The sequence below is a fragment of the Haliotis rufescens genome, unplaced genomic scaffold (assembly GCF_023055435.1).
Source record: "Haliotis rufescens isolate VD_foot unplaced genomic scaffold, xgHalRufe1.0.p SCAF_5, whole genome shotgun sequence".
NCBI lineage: Eukaryota > Metazoa > Mollusca > Gastropoda > Lepetellida > Haliotidae > Haliotis > Haliotis rufescens.
In genome coordinates this window covers 40,122,529-40,142,335 of record NW_025964223.1, presented here as the reverse complement: position 1 = coordinate 40,142,335, position 19,807 = coordinate 40,122,529, and the positions used below count along the sequence as shown (strand labels likewise).

Here is a 19,807-nt window from a genome sequence, read left to right as displayed (position 1 = left end):
TCCTGAAATATTAAACATATTTCTATTACTCCTATAGACCAATTACATCTGAGGGATTTTGTATGGGCTACATGACAAGCGCCAGGTGCTAACACCATGACCAAAACCATTTTGAAACACTGTCACTTGACACTTGACACTAGCTCTGTATTCTAAAAAAAAAACCTTGTTGTTTAGGATGTTGGGAAGACATTTTGAAATGATCAAAATGTAAATCCTACTTAATATAGCCAGGGACATATGGAACATATTGAATGACTATTATATTGATAAGTGCTGATGCTAGAAACATTGCTAATAGATGGATGACGGACCAAACCCATAACATAAGCTCAAACGTCAAGGTGAGCTCAATGAATAAATGCCATAGTTCGGATAATTTGAAGATAATTGCTTGTTGGTCAATTTACATCCATAAATTCTTCACCAAGACAATCTAGCTGAAACAATAAGTAATATTTTTCAGTGTTTGATGAGAAATTGAGTTAAAAATATGATTTTTCTCTCTTTTGGGGATAACTTATTATTATTAGTTATCCTGCTTAACACAATGCATAAAAAATGTATCAAATAAAGTTTCAATACGTGTGTCTGCATTAGGGATACACATGGCCTATTTTCCCCCTTTTCACTCTGACCAATTCTTGGAAAAGTGATACCAGACTTACACTGAAATACAAAACATAAAAATCAGGCAAACAAAAAGAAAACACAGAACAAAACATAAAAATAGATATCAATCAATCTAATTACATCAGAGCTTATTTATAGCTACTGCTAAACAAAGATCTGAGGACATCCCATTACAGGTCATGTCAGAATGACCTTTCGCGGACTTTGACCGACTAATGAACAACAAACAGAAAGTTGACATTAGCCAGTCAGAAAGCATCTTTCTTTAGATTTATGGCACTAATTTCAAATTGGCGAATTCCATTTCAGCCTATGCTTTGAAAAACACTGACTCATAATTTGAAAACTGAACAAAAGAAAGTTCTGGAATGTTCAATAGATGGCCGATATTGATGGCAATCTTCCCACTAGCTACGGAAAGACTCCTCCGTTTCAAATGTCTATCGCATTCAAGTGAGAGGTAGACGATGATTTTGACGGAAACGGTCATACAGATTGTAAATGTTATTCAGAATACCCTGTGTTATCCATTTCGAGGTTACATGATGACACATTCTGATTGTCACTTTCCCGATTTGGTAAGCGATGTTCTGATTGGTCGAATGAAAGGTCGTTCTGACTTGACCCATAATAGGATGTCCTCAGATCCGTGCTTAGTGGTAGCAGGAATAAGATCTGATTTTTATGAGATTGGATATAATATATATCAGACATAAAATATAAAAGTATGTAAGAAATATAAAGAAAAGAATGTAATGATTACATCCTGCTGCCAGTTGTTACATTATGAAAATCTGTAGCATAAAAAGAAAATCTCCTACCACTACCAGAAGCAAAGATGTTATTCAGGTTTAATACAACACAAGCACATATAAAAAGGCAGATTACTGAGGGAGAGACTTAAAACCTGTGAAACATGAAGAAACATCACTCATGAAAGTATGTAAATCTAAACATGACTGCACAACATGTGTAGGTTTAATCTGTGAATGCCCCTATTGGCAGAATTAAGGCTGGAACATTCCAAACCAAATCAGACACACAATAAGTTAACTACCACTTGGTACAGAATCTCAGTACCTTCAACATCAGGGGGAGTGAATGAACTTGAAGACAGGGTTGACTATAGATTTCAACTTTACTGAAATCCATCCCTGTCTTTATTGAAACGACAGCTTGTAAATGCCACTCATCAATATGATTTATTGTTCATTTGTTGTTTAACGCCACACTCAGCAATATTCCAGCTTTATGATGGATTTCTGTAAATAATCAAGTCTGGACCAGATAATCCAGTGATTGACATCATGAGCATCGATCCACGCAATTGAGATACGATGACATGCATCAACCAAGTCAGCAAGGCTGACCACCCAATCCAGTAAGTCGCCCCTTTCGACAAGCATAGTTGCCTTTTACGGCAAGCATGGGTTGATGAAAACCTCAATCTCATTAAAATCAAACCTCAGTTCTGGCTACCGCTAAACAAAGATCTGAAGACATCCATTAGGGGTCACATCAGAACGACCTTTCATCCGACCAATCAGTGCATCGCTTACCAGATGATGAAAGTGACAGTCGGAATGTGATTTCTAATCATTCAACCTCAAAAACTTTAACTCCGAACGATAGTTACGGGTTTAACGACTGAATCCATACAATCTAGGCCATCTATTAGCCATTCCAGAATGTTCTTTTGTTCAGGTTTCAAATTTGTAATCGAGAAATTGTCAAACTATGTTTCGAAGCGTAGTCCCCAATTGAAATTAGTGCCGTAAAGCACGAGAAAGCTGCCTTCTGATTGGTCATTCCATTGGACGGTCAAAGTTCGCGCAAGGTTGGTCTGACGTGACCCGTAATGGGATGTCCTCAGATCTTTGTTTAGCGGTACCGAGAACTAAGATCTGATTTTAATAAGATTGTTGAAAACCTATTCTGACCCGGATCCTCGCGGGTCCATCAATATGAATGAGCTTTGTTTACATCACTGGAACAGTATTTCAGTTACACAAGGACATGTGGGGAAAGTCAAAAGATGTCAAGACCTTTGCAACTTTGGCGGAAGCCCAGGAATGGTCATGGCGCCGATGGACCAAGGATCATTATTGGAGAAAACAATGGATGCAAGCTCAATTGCAGTGAGTGCTGACCACCAGTGACCCTGGTACAACATTCTACCCATACAATACTTAGTGGGTGATAGTTTAGAAACATTCTACAATAGACTAGCAAAGACATAAGCGGTAACTACATATATTTGATATTAAAATAAACAAAAACAGTTATTTCATTGTAGTGTATGCACTTCTTTCCTTCACACCGGAATGTTTCATAGTCATGATAAAAACAATCACATGGGACATGACAAGAACATGGGGAGATTCACAGAACACAACATGGGAATGTCATCGGTGCTGCAGTTATATATGGTCATATGTGCACTAGATAAATAGCCTGCTACTTCTTAACGGTGATACAGAGTGAGTGACAGTTGTTCATGGTTTATGACTAATCAGATCATAATCTCCTTCCTAATGTGGTTAGGTAGTTTCTCAATGTCTGAGCATGCCTGTCCAGTGTATCATGAACACAATTCTCCTCTCTCATCATGCAGAGAAAGAACATACATGCACAGCACAAGAAGCCATCTCCTAACTGCAGCTGGAACTACTGGAAATGGTCCGTGCTCTTCAAGATTTATATCCTTAATGTACTCCACTAACATATATTCTTTCAGGTAAAAACCTGACATCTCATGAACTCTTATTGTAAGCACACAGTAGACTACGTTCATAACAAACATGCTTATAATGAACTGATGGATATAACTAACTGTTTTGGGGGGTCCTGTGCATTTCTTGTATGATTATGTATGCATATAACTTATAACAAACTAAAATTACTGGTCCCTTTGAGTTCGTCATAGCCATAGTTGGAAAGTAAGCATAGTCTGAAATTAAGCATGAAAGTGAAGGGATCATTATAATAATCCTAATGTTAAAAAAATGACTAAGGGTCCCCAGATTAAAAAATAGCAGTAAATCTCAAGGGCCTCACTGGTGAGTCAAGGAATCACATTATAGGATCCCATATTCTATTCGCATCACCAGCTAAACACATTTTTCCACTAAATCAAAAGACAAAAAAAGATTTCATATGCAGACTCCAACTCACCATATTTTCTTGTGTACAGTGCCCACATTTTTTACAAAAACAATACAGCTGTGTACAGGGGGGTGCACATAACACATGCAGATATTGAGTTGTAATTATTTTCCCCAAAGCAAAGACACCATAATTTCTGCCAGCACAGTTATAAAGAGTTTTCCTTGTATACCAAGGCCCACTTGCACAAAGTGATCTTAGCACTACAACTATTGTAAGCCTATGTTAAAGTATGGGAGTTAAGATCATCTTAGCGCTAAGATTGCTTTGTGCAAGTGGGCCCTGGACTGTAATCTATGTATAAATTTAATTCAAAATCTCATTCAAAATCGTTTATATTAATTGCAAGGCAATTGTCATGATTGTGTGTGAACTGATCGGCAGATCGCACCAACTTGCTGTTTTTTACAGCAACCATGATCAGACGCTACAGACGCATTGAAAGTCACCTTAGTTGTCCGAGAATTGATACATATACTAATCAACATTTGCTAAGGACCAAAATAGTCATCTTTGTCAAAGGTGTGGTCCTTAGCAAATGTTGAGTAGTATTTATAATAGATGCCATGTGATGTCTCATAAAAATGTATAGTTGTTGTTTGACTGTTATATGACAACATATTGGTTTTGCCATCGAAATTGACGGACTGAGGAAAGCATGACGTGGTGACTTGTCAAACTATTCCATACATAAAACAAATATATGGCAATAGACCAAAGTGTTATGCATGTGGTTATTCATTTTTTTAACAAGTATATTGCAAGCACAACTAAACATCACTCTATTAGTATATGTTACATAATAATAATAAAACTCTTGTTATTTTTTATATAGGTTATTTCTTAAAACGTGTTCATGTACAGCTGATGGCTATTTCCAGTTTATTTTATGTGACAATTACACATGTTAATCTTAATCTCTGCATATAAAATAAAACAATTCCTAGCACGAAATACAATTGCAATCCTAATTCCTCATCTCTGGTGATGTTTTATAGCAATTGTCAGTCTCCTTCACCAAGTTTGTTATTGCTTGTTTGTTCCTCTGAAGTGATACCATGTTTTTGACTGTGCACAACTTATGAAATATCAACACTTCTCAAAACTTTTAACCAAGACTAGCATGTGTACATTATACCAGGGTGTTACCTTGACCTACAAAACTAGGGATTCAGAGGACATCCAATTGCTAATGAGAAGGGTCCTTACAGGAAAAATGAGAACGCCACACTCAGCAATATTCCAACTATATAACAGCGGTCTGTAAGTAATGAAGTCTGGACCAGACAATCCAGTGATTGATATCATGAGCATCGATCCACGCAATTGGGATACGATGACAAGTATCAACCAAGTCAGCGAGCCTGACCACCCGATTCCGTTCGTCGCCTCTTTCGACAAGCCTTTTACAGCAAGCATGGGTTGCTGAAGACCTATTCTACCCCGGATCTTCACAGGTCCATCGATATTTATTTGTACTTTGTTTACATCACTTGAACATTATTTCAGTTACATGAGGACATGTGGGGAAAGTCAAAAGATGTTTTTGCTGCGTTCATTCTACGCATTTGTGCGTACTGGAAGCACATTTCTGCATTGCGTAAAATGCTGTTCTACTCAAGTCCGCATTGTACTCAAGAAAATATGCTAAATACAAGCTTCCGAAAAATTCGCTGACTGTAGGGTAAAATTTATGGGTACACAAGGGAGCTACATTTAGACTACAGTCAAGGATCACCTTAAATCTATCATGCTTTACATAAGGAAAGGGATCTCTCAACTGTCATCATTAATGAATAAAGCACTCAGTGTTTGAAGCACAAACAGGAACAAGATTACCTTAATCCAACATAAAGCAAAGAGATCCCACATGATTTAAGAAGTGTCTTACATAATCAACAGTCATTCCACATGATACAAGTGATAAACATAACAAAGACTTGTTGAAACAATATCTCAAATGAGAAAGGCTTGCTGAAACATCTCAAGTGAGGAAGGAATGCTGAAACAACATCTCAAATGAAAGAGAACCATCTCACATGAGAAATATACTGTCTCCATATCGAATTCCGATCATGCCTTGGAGAGAACACATTGTCAACATCACACAAAAGTGAATACACAAAATAATTTTAATTATGGACGATATGAAACATGAGTAATATGATGCACAATGCCATGACACACACAGACCAGGACATTTCAAATACATCCCTTCATCTGAGGAGTTTAAGTATCAAAAAGCTGTTATGCTTTTCCTTCTGTGAAACATTCCTAAAAAGGCATTCCAATTACGTCTCTATTCAAAATTCGTTCATTAAGAGACCCCTCATAGTATCATAGCTGATAGACAAATATGCTTCCCATCAACAGAATATATGAAGGTTTATACTGTAGGGAGCCTACTATGTATGTGGTAGACGACCATGGTACATCTACTTCAGTTGTAAACCTTGTCAGAACACAGAATGCCTTTTCAGTTGGTTGTTTCACTGAGAGTATATCTTGCATCAGCCACAGTTGGATCCTTAATGCTTCTAAATAAGGCGTGGATAAATTTATTCCAAGGTTTCGTCTCTAAATCTACATGACATTATACACTTTTTGCCTGTAAGTAATACTAACTTCACTAAACGCTGGGTCCCAATGATTTAGAATGAGTGGGTGAGTTGGATTGAATGCTGCACTGAATAGCATAGTAGGCCGGATAATTTAGCATTTGGTCAAAATCATGCACTTTGGCACCAAACTTGGCACACTTATACATTGAACAATTCTGAGTATTTCTGATATGGATGAGCAGCACCGCCTGGTGATAGAGAATCCAAGATGGCCAACAACATGATGCCAATTTATACTCAACATATCATAATTATTTGGTCAATCTTGAGATTTATTCAGGATTAATTGCAACAATGCTAAATATAATTCAAATTCAGCATGCAGTGCCCCCTGGTAGGGATGAAAATCCAAGATGGCCACCAAAATGACTATCTTCAAAAATTGTCAAATGTTTGTTCAAATCAGTATCATATGTTCAATTAAATTGAATAAGGCTTTAGTATTAGTTATATCGAGGCAAGTGTCCTTTTACTTCTTCATTTTTTTACCCAATTAACAAGACTAAAACCTCAGGCTGCTTTGTCAAGAATTAACATAAAATTCCCATAAAATATATTCAATGTCCTTACTATATTCAATGCATATTTCAAAATTCAGAAATTAACAAAACAAAAAGTAAAAACAACCCAGAAACCTTGAAATGAATCAATACTGCCTCAAATTAAACTGACACCATGAAAACCAGAATGGATATCTACAATTTTGCTTCAGTTTTCGAAGTGAAATGGTCTTGAGCTGCTAAGAGAGCACACAGTACATGAGTATTACTACAGCGGCTGATGAGGGAGGAAAAGCTAACAGCTTCATACTCACTTTCTGCCCAGCACCAAGCTTCACCTGAATAACACATATCACACACACATAATACATGCACTCACTTGCACAAGCAACATCTCGAACAGTTGGAGTCAACATGTCTCTTTGAATATCAAAGAGGTGAAATGGGGTTTAACATCAAGTTTGTGTGTGTGTGTGTGTGTGGCTGCTTGTACTAGTCCAAACTAATGCCGATTTTATAGTGCTAGCCCACTGAGATACCTTGACACAATTTAATATGAATACCCCACTCAGACACAGTATGCTGACTCCGAGCTGACCAGTCCTTGTTTTAGCCCCTTAATGCTCAGCGCCAGGCAGGGTAACAACAAGTACCAAGTTTTAACTTCTTTTGGTATTGCACTGAACCCCAGACCTTCAGCTCTCCGAGTGGGATGCTCTATCACTAGACCACAGAAGCAGTCTTGAATATCAGAGGACAGATCAATTGTTCTATGAAACATTCACAAAATTAGACTATTTTGACTAGCCTTGTGAAACTAGGCCTGAATGAGGTCATACAATGTCCTTCACAGGTCAATTCAGGGCTGGAATGTTTTATAATTATTACAAGGTGTGATAAGGGGGCTTTCATGAAAAGAAACTAAAATTGAAAAAACAAATCGGGGAGATCTTTGAAAACTTGTAATTAAACTTATGGTAAGTGTTCAAATGACTCACTAGCATATTTCCTTTAGCATTGTTTAGACTCTAAAAGTTTAGACACATGTTAACATTAAATTCACAGCTATGACAATGTATGAGGCAGATTTTCTAATGTCTTGAGAAACAAACTTTAAGCAAGTAATAATAGCAGCACAGTTGTTACGTCCATCCCCTAAAATGATCAACTTGTTCTTGTTGACTATACCTACAAAATCCAACAAAACATTCGAACCTGCCATATTTCACACATATTTACTCATCCAATAAACCACATGAAGAACATTTTTTAAAAATAAAATCAAAATGCTAGTCAGTAGCCATATGTGAACTCTTTCATAAAGCTTAAGACATGGGGACTGACCATTGGATACTCTTGGTGTGGGCTGGGATTTTATCCAAAAACAAAGCTGTCCAAGAAAATGTTTGAAATAAACTCATCATGCTTCAGAACATTGGATAAAAAAGAAATTGTGTCATGGAAAATACATTTTTCCAACAATTTTTTTTTACAAAAAATAATTATTCAGGCTCATAGTTTTAATAAAGTCATATATCTGGTTTTGCAGCTGTAGTTATAAATTATCTCTGAACAAGATCCCAGGCCCCACCGAGAGTATCTAATGGAAGGTCCCTTATGTTTCAACTGAAACATTTCCCAGTCTGGCTGGCCAGAGAGTGTACTTATCATGCCTTGTCCTTTTACACCTACTCAAGTTTACAACATAAGGAGTCCTTATACTACATGTGTTCCCCGAGAAAATGAGGATGTACTATACACACTGATCAAATGACTAGGATGAATGAGATTCTGGTTAATAATCGATAAGTGTGCATTCAAATTCCATTTTCAGCTCCCTGGGAAGTATACTTTTTGTGTAGCGTTATGACCATGCCTTAGGGCCTAACAGCACATTCATAGTATTATATCATTTTTATTATCATATCATTTGCTGTCATTCTGTATGAAAATAAATCAAATTTTTTAAGATACTTTGAATATCAATTGGCTGAATACATTTTGGTATTGGGGGTAACACAACAATCTCAACAATACCACAATAGAGCTCAAAGCCTCATTCATATTCAGTATGAGTGAATGTATGTTGTTTTATGCCCCAGTCAGCAATAATCCAGCCTCATCACAGCAGCCTGCCACTGGGATCAGGCCAACCCATCTGAAGCCCTCTTGTACGCTGGGGCCTACTCTCACCCAGGACCCCGGAAGCCCAATGTGAGATGCAAGGGATGCGAGCAAGCATCAAGAAATACATCAATGCTAACCTTTACATGTATCAAAAAAACAATAATGAGGAAAGTTTGGGTGAGTATTTCAATCTCCCAGTGAGTACCTTGTCAGCCATCTTCCCTGTATCAGCCTTGTCGTCGTTGTCATCGTCAGAGATGAACTCACGCTTTGGGTAGGGAATACTCATCCCGTCAAACACACTGCAGATAGAAACAGATAGTCACCGTGTAACAGGCAGTGAGGTAATCTCATCATGATGTCTACTTTAAATGGGACTTTTCAGTTCAGGTTACATTCACTCAATTCAGGAAGCAATCGTTGGTGATGACCTTAATGTTTCAGATTTGCAGAAGGTGATAAATGGACCAATAAAATGAAAAAGGCTTTACTACTTAAGTGTTACATTGTTTTCATCTAATTGCATCGTGATGGTTCTGTGTCAGCTGCTGACTGTGATGGTAAGGACAAGACAGTAGTGTATGTGTTCTGTGTCAGCTACTGACTGTGATGGTAAGGACAAGACAGTAGTGTATGTGTTCTGTGTCAGCTACTGACTGTGATGGTAAGGACAAGACAGTAGTGTATGTGTTCTGTGTCAGCTACTGACTGTGATGGTAAGGACAAGACAGTAGTGTATGTGTTCTGTGTCAGCTACTGACTGTGATGGTAAGGACAAGACAGTAGTGTATGTGTTCTGTGTCAGCTACTGACTGTGATGGTAAGGACAAGACAGTAGTGTATGTGTTCTGTGTCAGCTGCTGACTGTGATGGTAAGGACAAGACAGTAGTGTATGTGTTCTGTGTCAGCTGCTGACTGTGATGGTAAGGACAAGACAGTAGTGTATGTGTTCTGTGTCAGCTACTGACTGTGATGGTAAGGACAAGACAGTAGTGTATGTGTTCTGTGTCAGCTGCTGACTGTGATGGTAAGGACAAGACAGTAGTGTAAGTGTTCTGTGTCAGCTACTGACTGTGATGGTAAGGACAAGACAGTAGTGTATGTGTTCTGTGTCAGCTACTGACTGTGATGGTAAGGACAAGACAGTAGTGTATGTGTTCTGTGTCAGGTACTGACTCTTGTGATGGGAGAGGCTCCTCCAGGAAGTACTGGTCCTTCATCGCTTGTTCTGAGGTTATCCTCTTGGTCGGGTCCATCGTCAGCAACTTCTGTAACTGTAAAAGACAAGACGAGCCATCAGGCTCCAGGTTCCAATGGTTACGGCTTGTTAGATCTCTCGATTGATAACCCCCTTTTTAAGTCCAGTAGTAATAACAGACCATGGTTTGGGATTTGGGCTTCAAGAGTGCAAAGAATAATATTATATTTGGCAAGTATGGAAAGCATCACATATGTGCAAAGACAACCATCACTACAGGTCCCCAACTAATGTCACATGATCCAAATTAAATCCCACATCGTAACATTGTGACAGATGTTGTTGATTGTTGTTTAACACTGCACCCAGGAATATTCCAGCCATATGACAGCAGTTTGTATATAAATGAAATATGGACATGACCAGCCAGTGATTCACGTCATGAGCATCGATCTAGGCAATTGGGGATACGATGACATGGATCAACCAAGTCAGCTAGCCTGACCACCAGATCGTTACAATATTTCCAACTGTATCCCTATGATCATAGAGGCATACAAATAAAGAAGTCTGGACCACACAAACATGTGGTTGATATTATGACCATTTATGTAGAATGACATACAATCAAACAAGTCACTCAGCCAGACCACACTAAACTATCTTGTCACCTCTTGGTCTTATTAGTAGGTTAGTAGGGACCATTTCTTACCCAGAATGCCCACAGATGAGAAATTCAGCTACACTGACAACAACCTAGTGTGACCTACCAAATGGAATGCTTTGCTGTCCGACTTCACCTTGTGTTTCTCCATATACTTCATTAAGTTACAATTCACATACCTGAAACACACATTCTCCATAACATCTTACTAAGGCTACAAAGAATAATAGTCTTGGTTCTTGGGCACCATCCGCATCATACTAAAGTTCACTGCCTGTTTCGTTATATTTCCATTATAAAAACAAACAAAAATCATTAAAAATTCAAAGTCCAACTGTAGTTAAATACTGTATTCCAGTATTTTACTCATCAAGGAATACATTTATGTAGGGAGGCCCTTTCCCAGGTTGATTGTACACAACTGTTTATTTGGTTACACATCAGTTTATTTGTTTACATATTAGTTAGAACACCACCACCCCCAAAAAAAAAGCACTGCCCGTCCACAACATATTTTCAAAAGCCATTGCCTGAGAACCAGTGCTATTATTTTTTTTAACCTAATAATGCAAACAAGAATTGTAAATACGGTAAGAATTTTATTACTCCCATTTGTGCAGTTTTACTGACATTTGCTGCAGACTTGGGATCAAATAATTTCCTCTTAGCAAGTCTTGATAAGTCATTGATACTTAACAACAGGCCAGCCACACCTTTGAAAATAAAGGAATAAAGGAATATGTTGAACAATTCATAAAACTAAGCGACAATGAGTTACTGGGAACTCACGAGGTCTTCTTAAAGTCTTTAAGCAACTGTTGATGTTCTGGCATTTTTCGTATATCTTCCCAATCTTTATCTAAAATGAAGAAACAAAGAAAGTTGACACTATTAGATTCACATTAAAAGGAATGCATAATCATATCAAATGACACTAATTCCAGACATGGATTACCTCCCTTTACCATGAGACCTCAAAGCATGAACTGAGACATCTGACCAGAAAAGAGTTCACAGCAAATGGTTTGCAGGCTGCAAAATATTACATCCTATATGCCTAAAAATTAGAATGGATGCAAATTTAGCCGCCATAAAATGTCTATGTCCCACGGTGGGATTCAAACCACAGACCACCTGATCCGAGGTCAGACACCTTGTCCACATGACCAGAGAGGTGAAGCCCGTTCGCATGGTTTGAACGCTGCTACACAAATATAATGTACAACAAATCACACTGTACATAATTAGTGCAGAGTTGCAGAGCATGCACAAGGTCAGACAAAAGGATGGCAGTCAAGTGTGCCACATGTGACCAGCCTCTGACATCAAGCATGTGGTCCAATGTTTACACCCTGAGAACCCCAAAACATGATTTCTAAGAGTTGGAGGACTCATAAAATAGAGGGACCACGATAATTCCCTGCTATCTCCCAGATTCCCTGGTGCCCCTCACCTTGTGGGAAGCCCATCACATTGAATATCCTATCCAGCTGATCATGATGGTATGGGTTGCTGGTTTTGATGTCTTCCTGCCGACAGTGGAAAATTGGTTCCGACGTCAAAAGCTCAGCAAATATACAACCTATTGCCCAGATATCTGCAAAGAAATATCAACAAGCATAACGAAAATTCTTCCTCCTCAGCCTCCTGGGTCTTCTTTGTTTTGTTTTTTTGTTGTTCAACACCGTACTCAGCAATATTCCAGCTATATGGTCGACCAGACAATCCAGTGATTCATATTGTAAACAACGATCCATGTTGTCAGGGTATGATGACATGACCAACCAAGACACTGAGTCTGACCACCCGATCCATTTGGCTGCCTCTTCCAGCCAGCATAGGTTGCTAGGGAAATAACTATTGACCAAGAATCTCCACATGGTCTTCCTGTGTAGAGAGCCATTGCAGGTATCAGTGATGGAGAGGATGAGGAGAAATGGGGTTTCACGTCACCTCCAAGATTATTGCACTTACATTGTGTGTGTGTGTGTGTGTGTGTGTGTGTGTGTGTGTGTGTGTGTGTGTGTGTGTGTGTGTGTGTGTGTGTGTGTGTGTGTGTGTGTCTGTGTGTCTGTCTGTGTGTCTGTCTGTCTATCTGCTTGAAAAAGTCCAGACTAATGCCAATTCTGTATTGCTAGCCCACTGAGATACCATGCCGCAGTTTAACATGAATACCACAGAATACTGACTCCGAGCCGACCAGTTCTTGTTTTAGCCCCTTAATGCCAAGCACTAGAGAGGGTAACAAGAAGTACCGTAACGTCGTTTGGTATGACGCAGTTGGGGATTAAACCTCCAACCTTCCCGTCTCTAGACGGATGCTCTATCCACTAGACCACTTCCGCGATGGCGTGAGCCCTCAAATACAATTTCTCCAGGGAAGGCAAAATTTATTGTAAAGGTAATGGGTAATTCTAAATCTGCGAATTCATGAATAAATATGTGTATGTTATTAATAAAGCCTAAAGACATGTTGGGGTTAGTAGACGTATAACTGACTGAGAGGGCGAAATAGGGGCTTGTATCATTTACATTCTTGGTGTGTGAGAGCATTTGGTAAACATGGTATATCACAAAATGACATTTTCTTAGCTGATACACTTGTTACAATTATTCTTTCTTTAATATTGTGTCATTACCTATCGCCTTTGTATAATGCCTAGCCCCGAGTAGAAGTTCCGGTGCTCTGTACCAGAAGGTCACAACAACAGGGTCAAGATCAGCAAGGGGCTTCAAGGGAGAGTTAAACAGTCTGGCAAAACCCATGTCAGCTGGAAAATAGCAATGAAAGTCATATTTCAGTACACAGCCCTGCAAGTCATCATGAAAAGTTAAACCAAACTGAAACGTACACATGACTGTGACAAGATCTTCAACAACACGTTTAAGTTAGGAAAGGCATAACAGGCACTGTTCAAGAAAATCACTAATCATGATAACATATGATCTTATAGTTCTGCACACAGTTTGCCTATACATACTCATCATAATAATATTGCATTATATAAAGTGAGTGAGTTATATTGACATCTCATGAAAAATATTATAGCAGTATAGATATGGGATCACCATACATAGTCCCACACAGAATTGTAAATTTGACAATTTGTCCTACACACCTATTTTCACTCTGCCTCGTTCTGTCCCTTCTCCCATCACAAGGATATTGGCTGGTTTCTGAATCACACACAGTAATACTGGAAATCATGTTTATATTCTAAACAACAGGATACAAAATGGAGTAGAGGACATCATCTGGGAACAATGTAGCATTCTATTAATGATGAAGTCTCCAGTGGTCAAATGTAATTTAAAACTGACATCCAACTTGGATCAGTATCGTTGTATTACATACAGCAATGACTATATATGCAAAATGTGGATTGGATGGTTAAAATGTGTGTTGTTTTTGTGTGTTTTGTTTGATGTTTAACGCCAACACTCAGTGATATTCCAGCTTTATCACGGCGGACTGTAAATAATCGAGTCTGGACCCGACAATCTGGTGATTGACATCATGAGCATTGTTCCATGCAATTGGAATACAGTGACATGCATCAACAAAGTCAGCGAGCCTGACCACTCGATCCCGTTAGTCGCCTCTTACGACAAGCATTGTCGCCTTTTACAGCAAGCATGGGTTGCTGAAGATCTATTCTACCCGGATCTTCAAGGGTTATTAAAATGTGTCACATGACTGATTGCTTATCACACACGACACACAAGTATTGATTGTTATTCAATGTCAAACAACTGTTTTCCTGGGCCCAGTCTTGAATATTCATAGGCTGCAATGATACAGTTTGAATACTGGTGACTCACTGCATGATGGATGTACGGCCTTCTAGGGTTAATGTTACCTGAGGGCTATGGATGAGATGATGCATCATTTTACCATGTGTACCGGCGTATCATGCATGCATCATTTTACCATGTGTACCAGTGCATCATGCATGCATCATTTTACCGTGTGTACCGGTGCATCACGCATGCATCATTTTACCATGTGTACCAGTGCATCATGCATGCATCATTTTACCATGTGTACCGGTGCATCATGCATGCATCATTTTACCGTGTGTACCGGTGCATCATGCATGCATCATTTTACCATGTGTACCAGTGCATCATGCATGCATCATTTTACCATGTGTACCAGTGCATCATTTTACAGTGTGTACCGGTGCATCATGCATGCATCATTTACCGGGTGTACCGATGCATCATGCAACGATACATTCTTTTGCTGGATGATAAGACTTGCTAAAATAAATTACTTCCTACTCATTTTAATGACACCCAACATTTTGGTCCGTCAAATATGGCAAAATGGGTTGTAGTTCACTACTAAAAATAACCACTACAAACATGTCTCTGTAACAGGTAGCTATTCTTTTTGAACCTGCTCTAAAATATTCATGACCTAAATAGTAGGGCTGGGACGATACACAACTGTGAGATCCTATACATATCACGATACCTTACTCATGATCCGATATGTATCACGATACTCTTAACTGTATTGCGTAAGCCATCTTTTTCATAGACCAAATACCTGGCACACTGACGATTTACAGTTGGCAGTGTCAAATATTGCACAACAAAAGAAAATATTTATGTTGAACATGCACTACTGATTAGTGTTTAGTGGAACAAAACATTTAGGTTAGAATCCATATTTTTTACTTAGGGTGTGACTTTGATCATGTTGATCAATACTTGTATCGAGAAGTAAAAAATCGCGATCCACAGATGAATCGGTGTATCGTCCCACCACTACTAAATATGTGTATCGAGGGCTTGACGAATTCAGGCTTTTTAGGGGATGTTATCCCTTTTCGGGCCAGTAAATGATTCATGTTGGATGCATCTCTGATAACAACATCCACTCATACAATCAACATGATCAAGCAGACAAACTGATTATATAAGACCTGGAACGGACAGACATGGCCTGTTAGCCCAAGACTAGTGAAATTTATAGGGAATAGTTGCATTCTCCCAAAATCTAGGTATTCTACACAAACCATTAGCCCGAAATGAGCTACAGAATAGTTGGCTATGACCAATGGTGTCTACCCCTGCTGATGATGCTACTGCTGAGGTACTGACCAGATCTCTGTGTAGCACCCAGTTAGCATGGAGGTAGTGGATCCCATCTAGAATCTGGAAGAGGAGTGACTTCACCATGTTCTTTGGCACATTGACCACCTTTTTGTTGGCCTTAGCAGACCGGTGGAACTTAATGATGTGCTGAAAAAGACATACTTGACATGTGATTACATGGCTCACAGGGACATTCTTTCAAAACCCCATCTTCCTGAGGCAAGGGCGTTACCTGAACTAGGCTGTGATTCCGGAGTTACATTTTGGCTGGACTAATGAGTCTATGCATAGTCCAATCAAAATCGTGTAATGAACTAGACATACGGTTAAAAAACAACATGGATTTCAACATGCAGATTTCAGTCGACTGCAGGATCTGCAAGGCATGTTTACTGTCACCTGGGCGTTGACAGACATTTTGTAAATCTTTTCATGTTTTTAATCAAGGTGATCATGTGATTCGATGTACTTCGGGGGGTAAGACCCATTTTATTACTATATAGATCTTGATTATCGATCAGATCATCTTCACTGGGCGCCACTATTTTGTTTGAAGCAAATGCAAGTGATATGAGCGATGAAATCTGATTTGTCAATAGGAGGGACATGGAAGGGATATAACTCGTAATAGCCACTGGTTGCGCTATGATCAAGCCTGGAATTCCAGCCTAGTTCGGAAAGGGTGAAATATTAATTAATAAGATATACGGATGACATGCGAATGAACATGTTTTTGTGCCACTTTAAGAAAAATTCCAGCTATATCAAGTCAGAAGACACCAGAAATGGGCTTCACACATTGTACCCATCTAGTTACAGATTTCCAATTTTCCTTAAATTGATGAATATACAAGATATACAAGGGGGGATCCAGCATTTCTAAAAGGGAGGGGTCCAAAATATGAAAATCCTCTTTCAGACAATTTTATTGCCTGCAACATACTAAATCTGATTTTCAAAGAGGGGGGATGGAGTGAGGGGGATGGAGTGAGGGGGTGGAGTCGTGGACCCCCTCGACCGACCTCTGGATCCCCCTATGACATAAACCTTGACTGAAACCTGAAACTGAACTTCACTACCTTCACCACAGTATACATGAGCTATTGTCTCCATGATGACAGAGGAAAGGAAGCGTGACATTTCGCAGATCGTCACTGTACACCACTTTGGTGAAACCCACAAGCACAAAGCTGACAGACAAAAGATGATAACTGGTGAATTTGTCATAACTCATGGTCAAGGGAGACAACTCTGCACCTCAGACTACTGTGCCACCCATGCCCTGGCCTTAGCTCTGTTGAATTGTGTTGGAGTGAGTGAGTGAGTGAGTATGGTTTTACGCCGCTTTTAGCAATATTCCAGCAATATCACGGCGGGGGACACCAGAAATGGGCTTCACACATTGTACCCATGTCGGGGATCGAACCCGGGTCTTCGGCATGACGAGCGAACGCTTTAACCACTAGGCTACCCGACTGCCCCGAATTGTGTTGGAACTGATTATTGATGCAAAGTCAGGGGTGTAGGCCTGAAGCTAGTGAGAATTACCTTGGACTAATAGAATTATTATTCTGCTAGTCCATAGGCAGAGTTCCGGCTGGCTCTTGAAACTGTCAGTCCTGGTGGACTGGTAACTCTAAAAATTACCAGTCCCTCCTTATTATTGTCTGTCCCAACTTTCAACAAATAAAAACATATGAAAATTACCTGGTTATTATTCTTTCAACATCCTGTTTAAAGCAATGACGTCATCTTTGAGGTAACTTAGTTAGATCTACACGTCATTCACACAAAGTTTAGTCACAATTTTCTGTTTTCAATTTATTTAAACATTTCAAGACGAAGTCACTTCAAATATATTTTTAACCTTGAAACAAAGCAAAATGTCATTTCCTTGCACTAAAAATCGACATGGGGAAACCCTGATGGTAACAGACAAGCTGACTTTGTTAGAAAAATATACTTATATGAATATCATAGATTTATATGGTTCTTTATTTGCCGGTCCTCAGGGACTGGCAGTCACAAGAATTACCGGTCCAAGTTTAATTTTACAGAAAAAATACTGGTAATTACTGGTAAACGGGAACACAAATAGGGTCTGTAAGCCTTTTGACACATGTTGTATATTATATATCATCCACTCAATTCCCCCTGTCAACATGGTCAAATCACTGTGCCAGACATTTGGCACAATCCTTAAGTCCTCAAAGATTGAAATTTGAAAGTCTTCCTATTTCATAAGGACTTGTAACCTTTTGCAGGGCTAACACTAACAGAAAAGAGTCACAATAGCCCTACGTCCTTGTTTAATTTTGAGTTAATTTCCATCACTGAAATAAATGGAAAGAAAATAGAAGAAGTGAAGAAGAGGATGGTTACCCAAAGATCATGTTCGGAGTAGTCGAACAATAGCCAGACTTTTCTATCTGTGTGGGAAAGGAACACTTTCTGTAGACTGATCACATTGGTATGCTTTAACTCTCGTAGCAGCTGAAAAATAACAAGCAAAGTGGTACTTAACTTCAACATGTTCAAGGCACCATTGACAAAGTTTAATCTTTGTACACAAGTCAGAAATAATCTCAAATGAAAATTATTTATTTAGAAAATCTTAGAATGGTTGTCATGGTTATCATGGCTTTCACAAATTGAGGGATTTATCCATGATTCCAAACGAAGCGCCACTGGCAGGCACTTTGCATCCTTTGAGCAAAAATCGTAATTTTGCTGAAATTGATCAGTGAAAGATAAGTCACCTCTACAAGACATAACACTAGTTATTACTACACATAAAATAGCTGCCTAACGATCGCATTCAAATGTGGGAGAAATATGACAATCGGAATTGAGAGAAAAGGTACAGATAATCTGCGTGAAAATTATGACAATATCTGGAAAATACCAAACGTAACTCCCCTGTTCATGAAATGGACTTGTCCGACATTGCTGAGGTTGGATTGTATTCTGGGAGTCATCATTATTTAAATACGGGTAAATATTGATAAAGCTTGTACATTTTATCAAAATCCTTCAAAAGGCAATACAAAATGTTGATCTCATATAAGAAATAACATGAATAGGGAAATTTGTTCTTCCATTTAGAGACTGAATCTTGGCGGGTTTAAATAAATTTCTGCACATGTCATCCAAGTTGTTCACATAGCAAATATCTACTCTTTAGGAAATGTCAATCAATGTGACAATCATTTTGGTATGAAAATATTTCAGCTGAACATCCTTAGCCAAAGGGTTCAAGGAGAAACGAAACTCAAAGATATGTCTCTGTTTGCTTCAAAATCTGCACAAAACTATAATCCCTTTGGCATGTTTGGCTTGTTCAAGTTGTTGCACAAAACATGTTGGTGCTACAACCATGAAGAGTCTATGTTAACTGAGCTATGATCGCTTTGTGGAACAATTACTCATCGAATTCCATAATCTACAACTTGATTCTTCTACTTACTGCTATCTCTCTGCATGCTGACATTGATATACCCGTTCCTTCAATCTGCTTGAGGGCATACTCACGACCATCACTGAAAAGCATAAACTGACAGGATTAACATGAATGCCATGAATATTTATACACTTTTTTATATCACAGTGTCCTTAAGGATTGATAGAATTTGAATTTAGGGACCCCATCAATTTCAATTATTTTGCATTAGGGTTATGACAGTTAAATTTCACACTCTGTTTGTATTTATATACATGTATATAGATATTCATGCAAGGCAAGTTGCCTCACTCTCCATTCATGAATTCATCTTGTTTCATTTAATTTTTTTT

At 38.7% G+C, this 19,807-nt stretch overlaps 1 protein-coding gene across 10 annotated transcripts in view; it reads right to left on the bottom strand.

Annotated features, from left to right (window-relative positions):
- The window catches only part of LOC124112434 (cyclin-dependent kinase 8-like), a 32,554-nt gene that overhangs the window by 10,942 nt on the left and 1,805 nt on the right, over positions 1–19,807 (bottom strand). For all 10 annotated transcript variants that reach the window (XM_046472533.2, XM_046472539.2, XM_048384555.1 and 7 more), the window contains 11 exons: positions 19,482–19,554; positions 18,398–18,508; positions 16,022–16,162; positions 14,029–14,086; positions 13,549–13,680; positions 12,363–12,506; positions 11,699–11,768; positions 11,016–11,088; positions 10,224–10,321; positions 9,252–9,348; positions 7,234–7,257 (listed from right to left, as the gene is read on the bottom strand). In XM_046472533.2, coding sequence (XP_046328489.1) covers positions 7,234–7,257; positions 9,252–9,348; positions 10,224–10,321; positions 11,016–11,088; positions 11,699–11,768; positions 12,363–12,506; positions 13,549–13,680; positions 14,029–14,086; positions 16,022–16,162; positions 18,398–18,508; positions 19,482–19,554 — 1,021 coding nt within the window. The remainder of the gene's footprint in view (positions 1–7,233; positions 7,258–9,251; positions 9,349–10,223; positions 10,322–11,015; positions 11,089–11,698; positions 11,769–12,362; positions 12,507–13,548; positions 13,681–14,028; positions 14,087–16,021; positions 16,163–18,397; positions 18,509–19,481; positions 19,555–19,807) is intronic.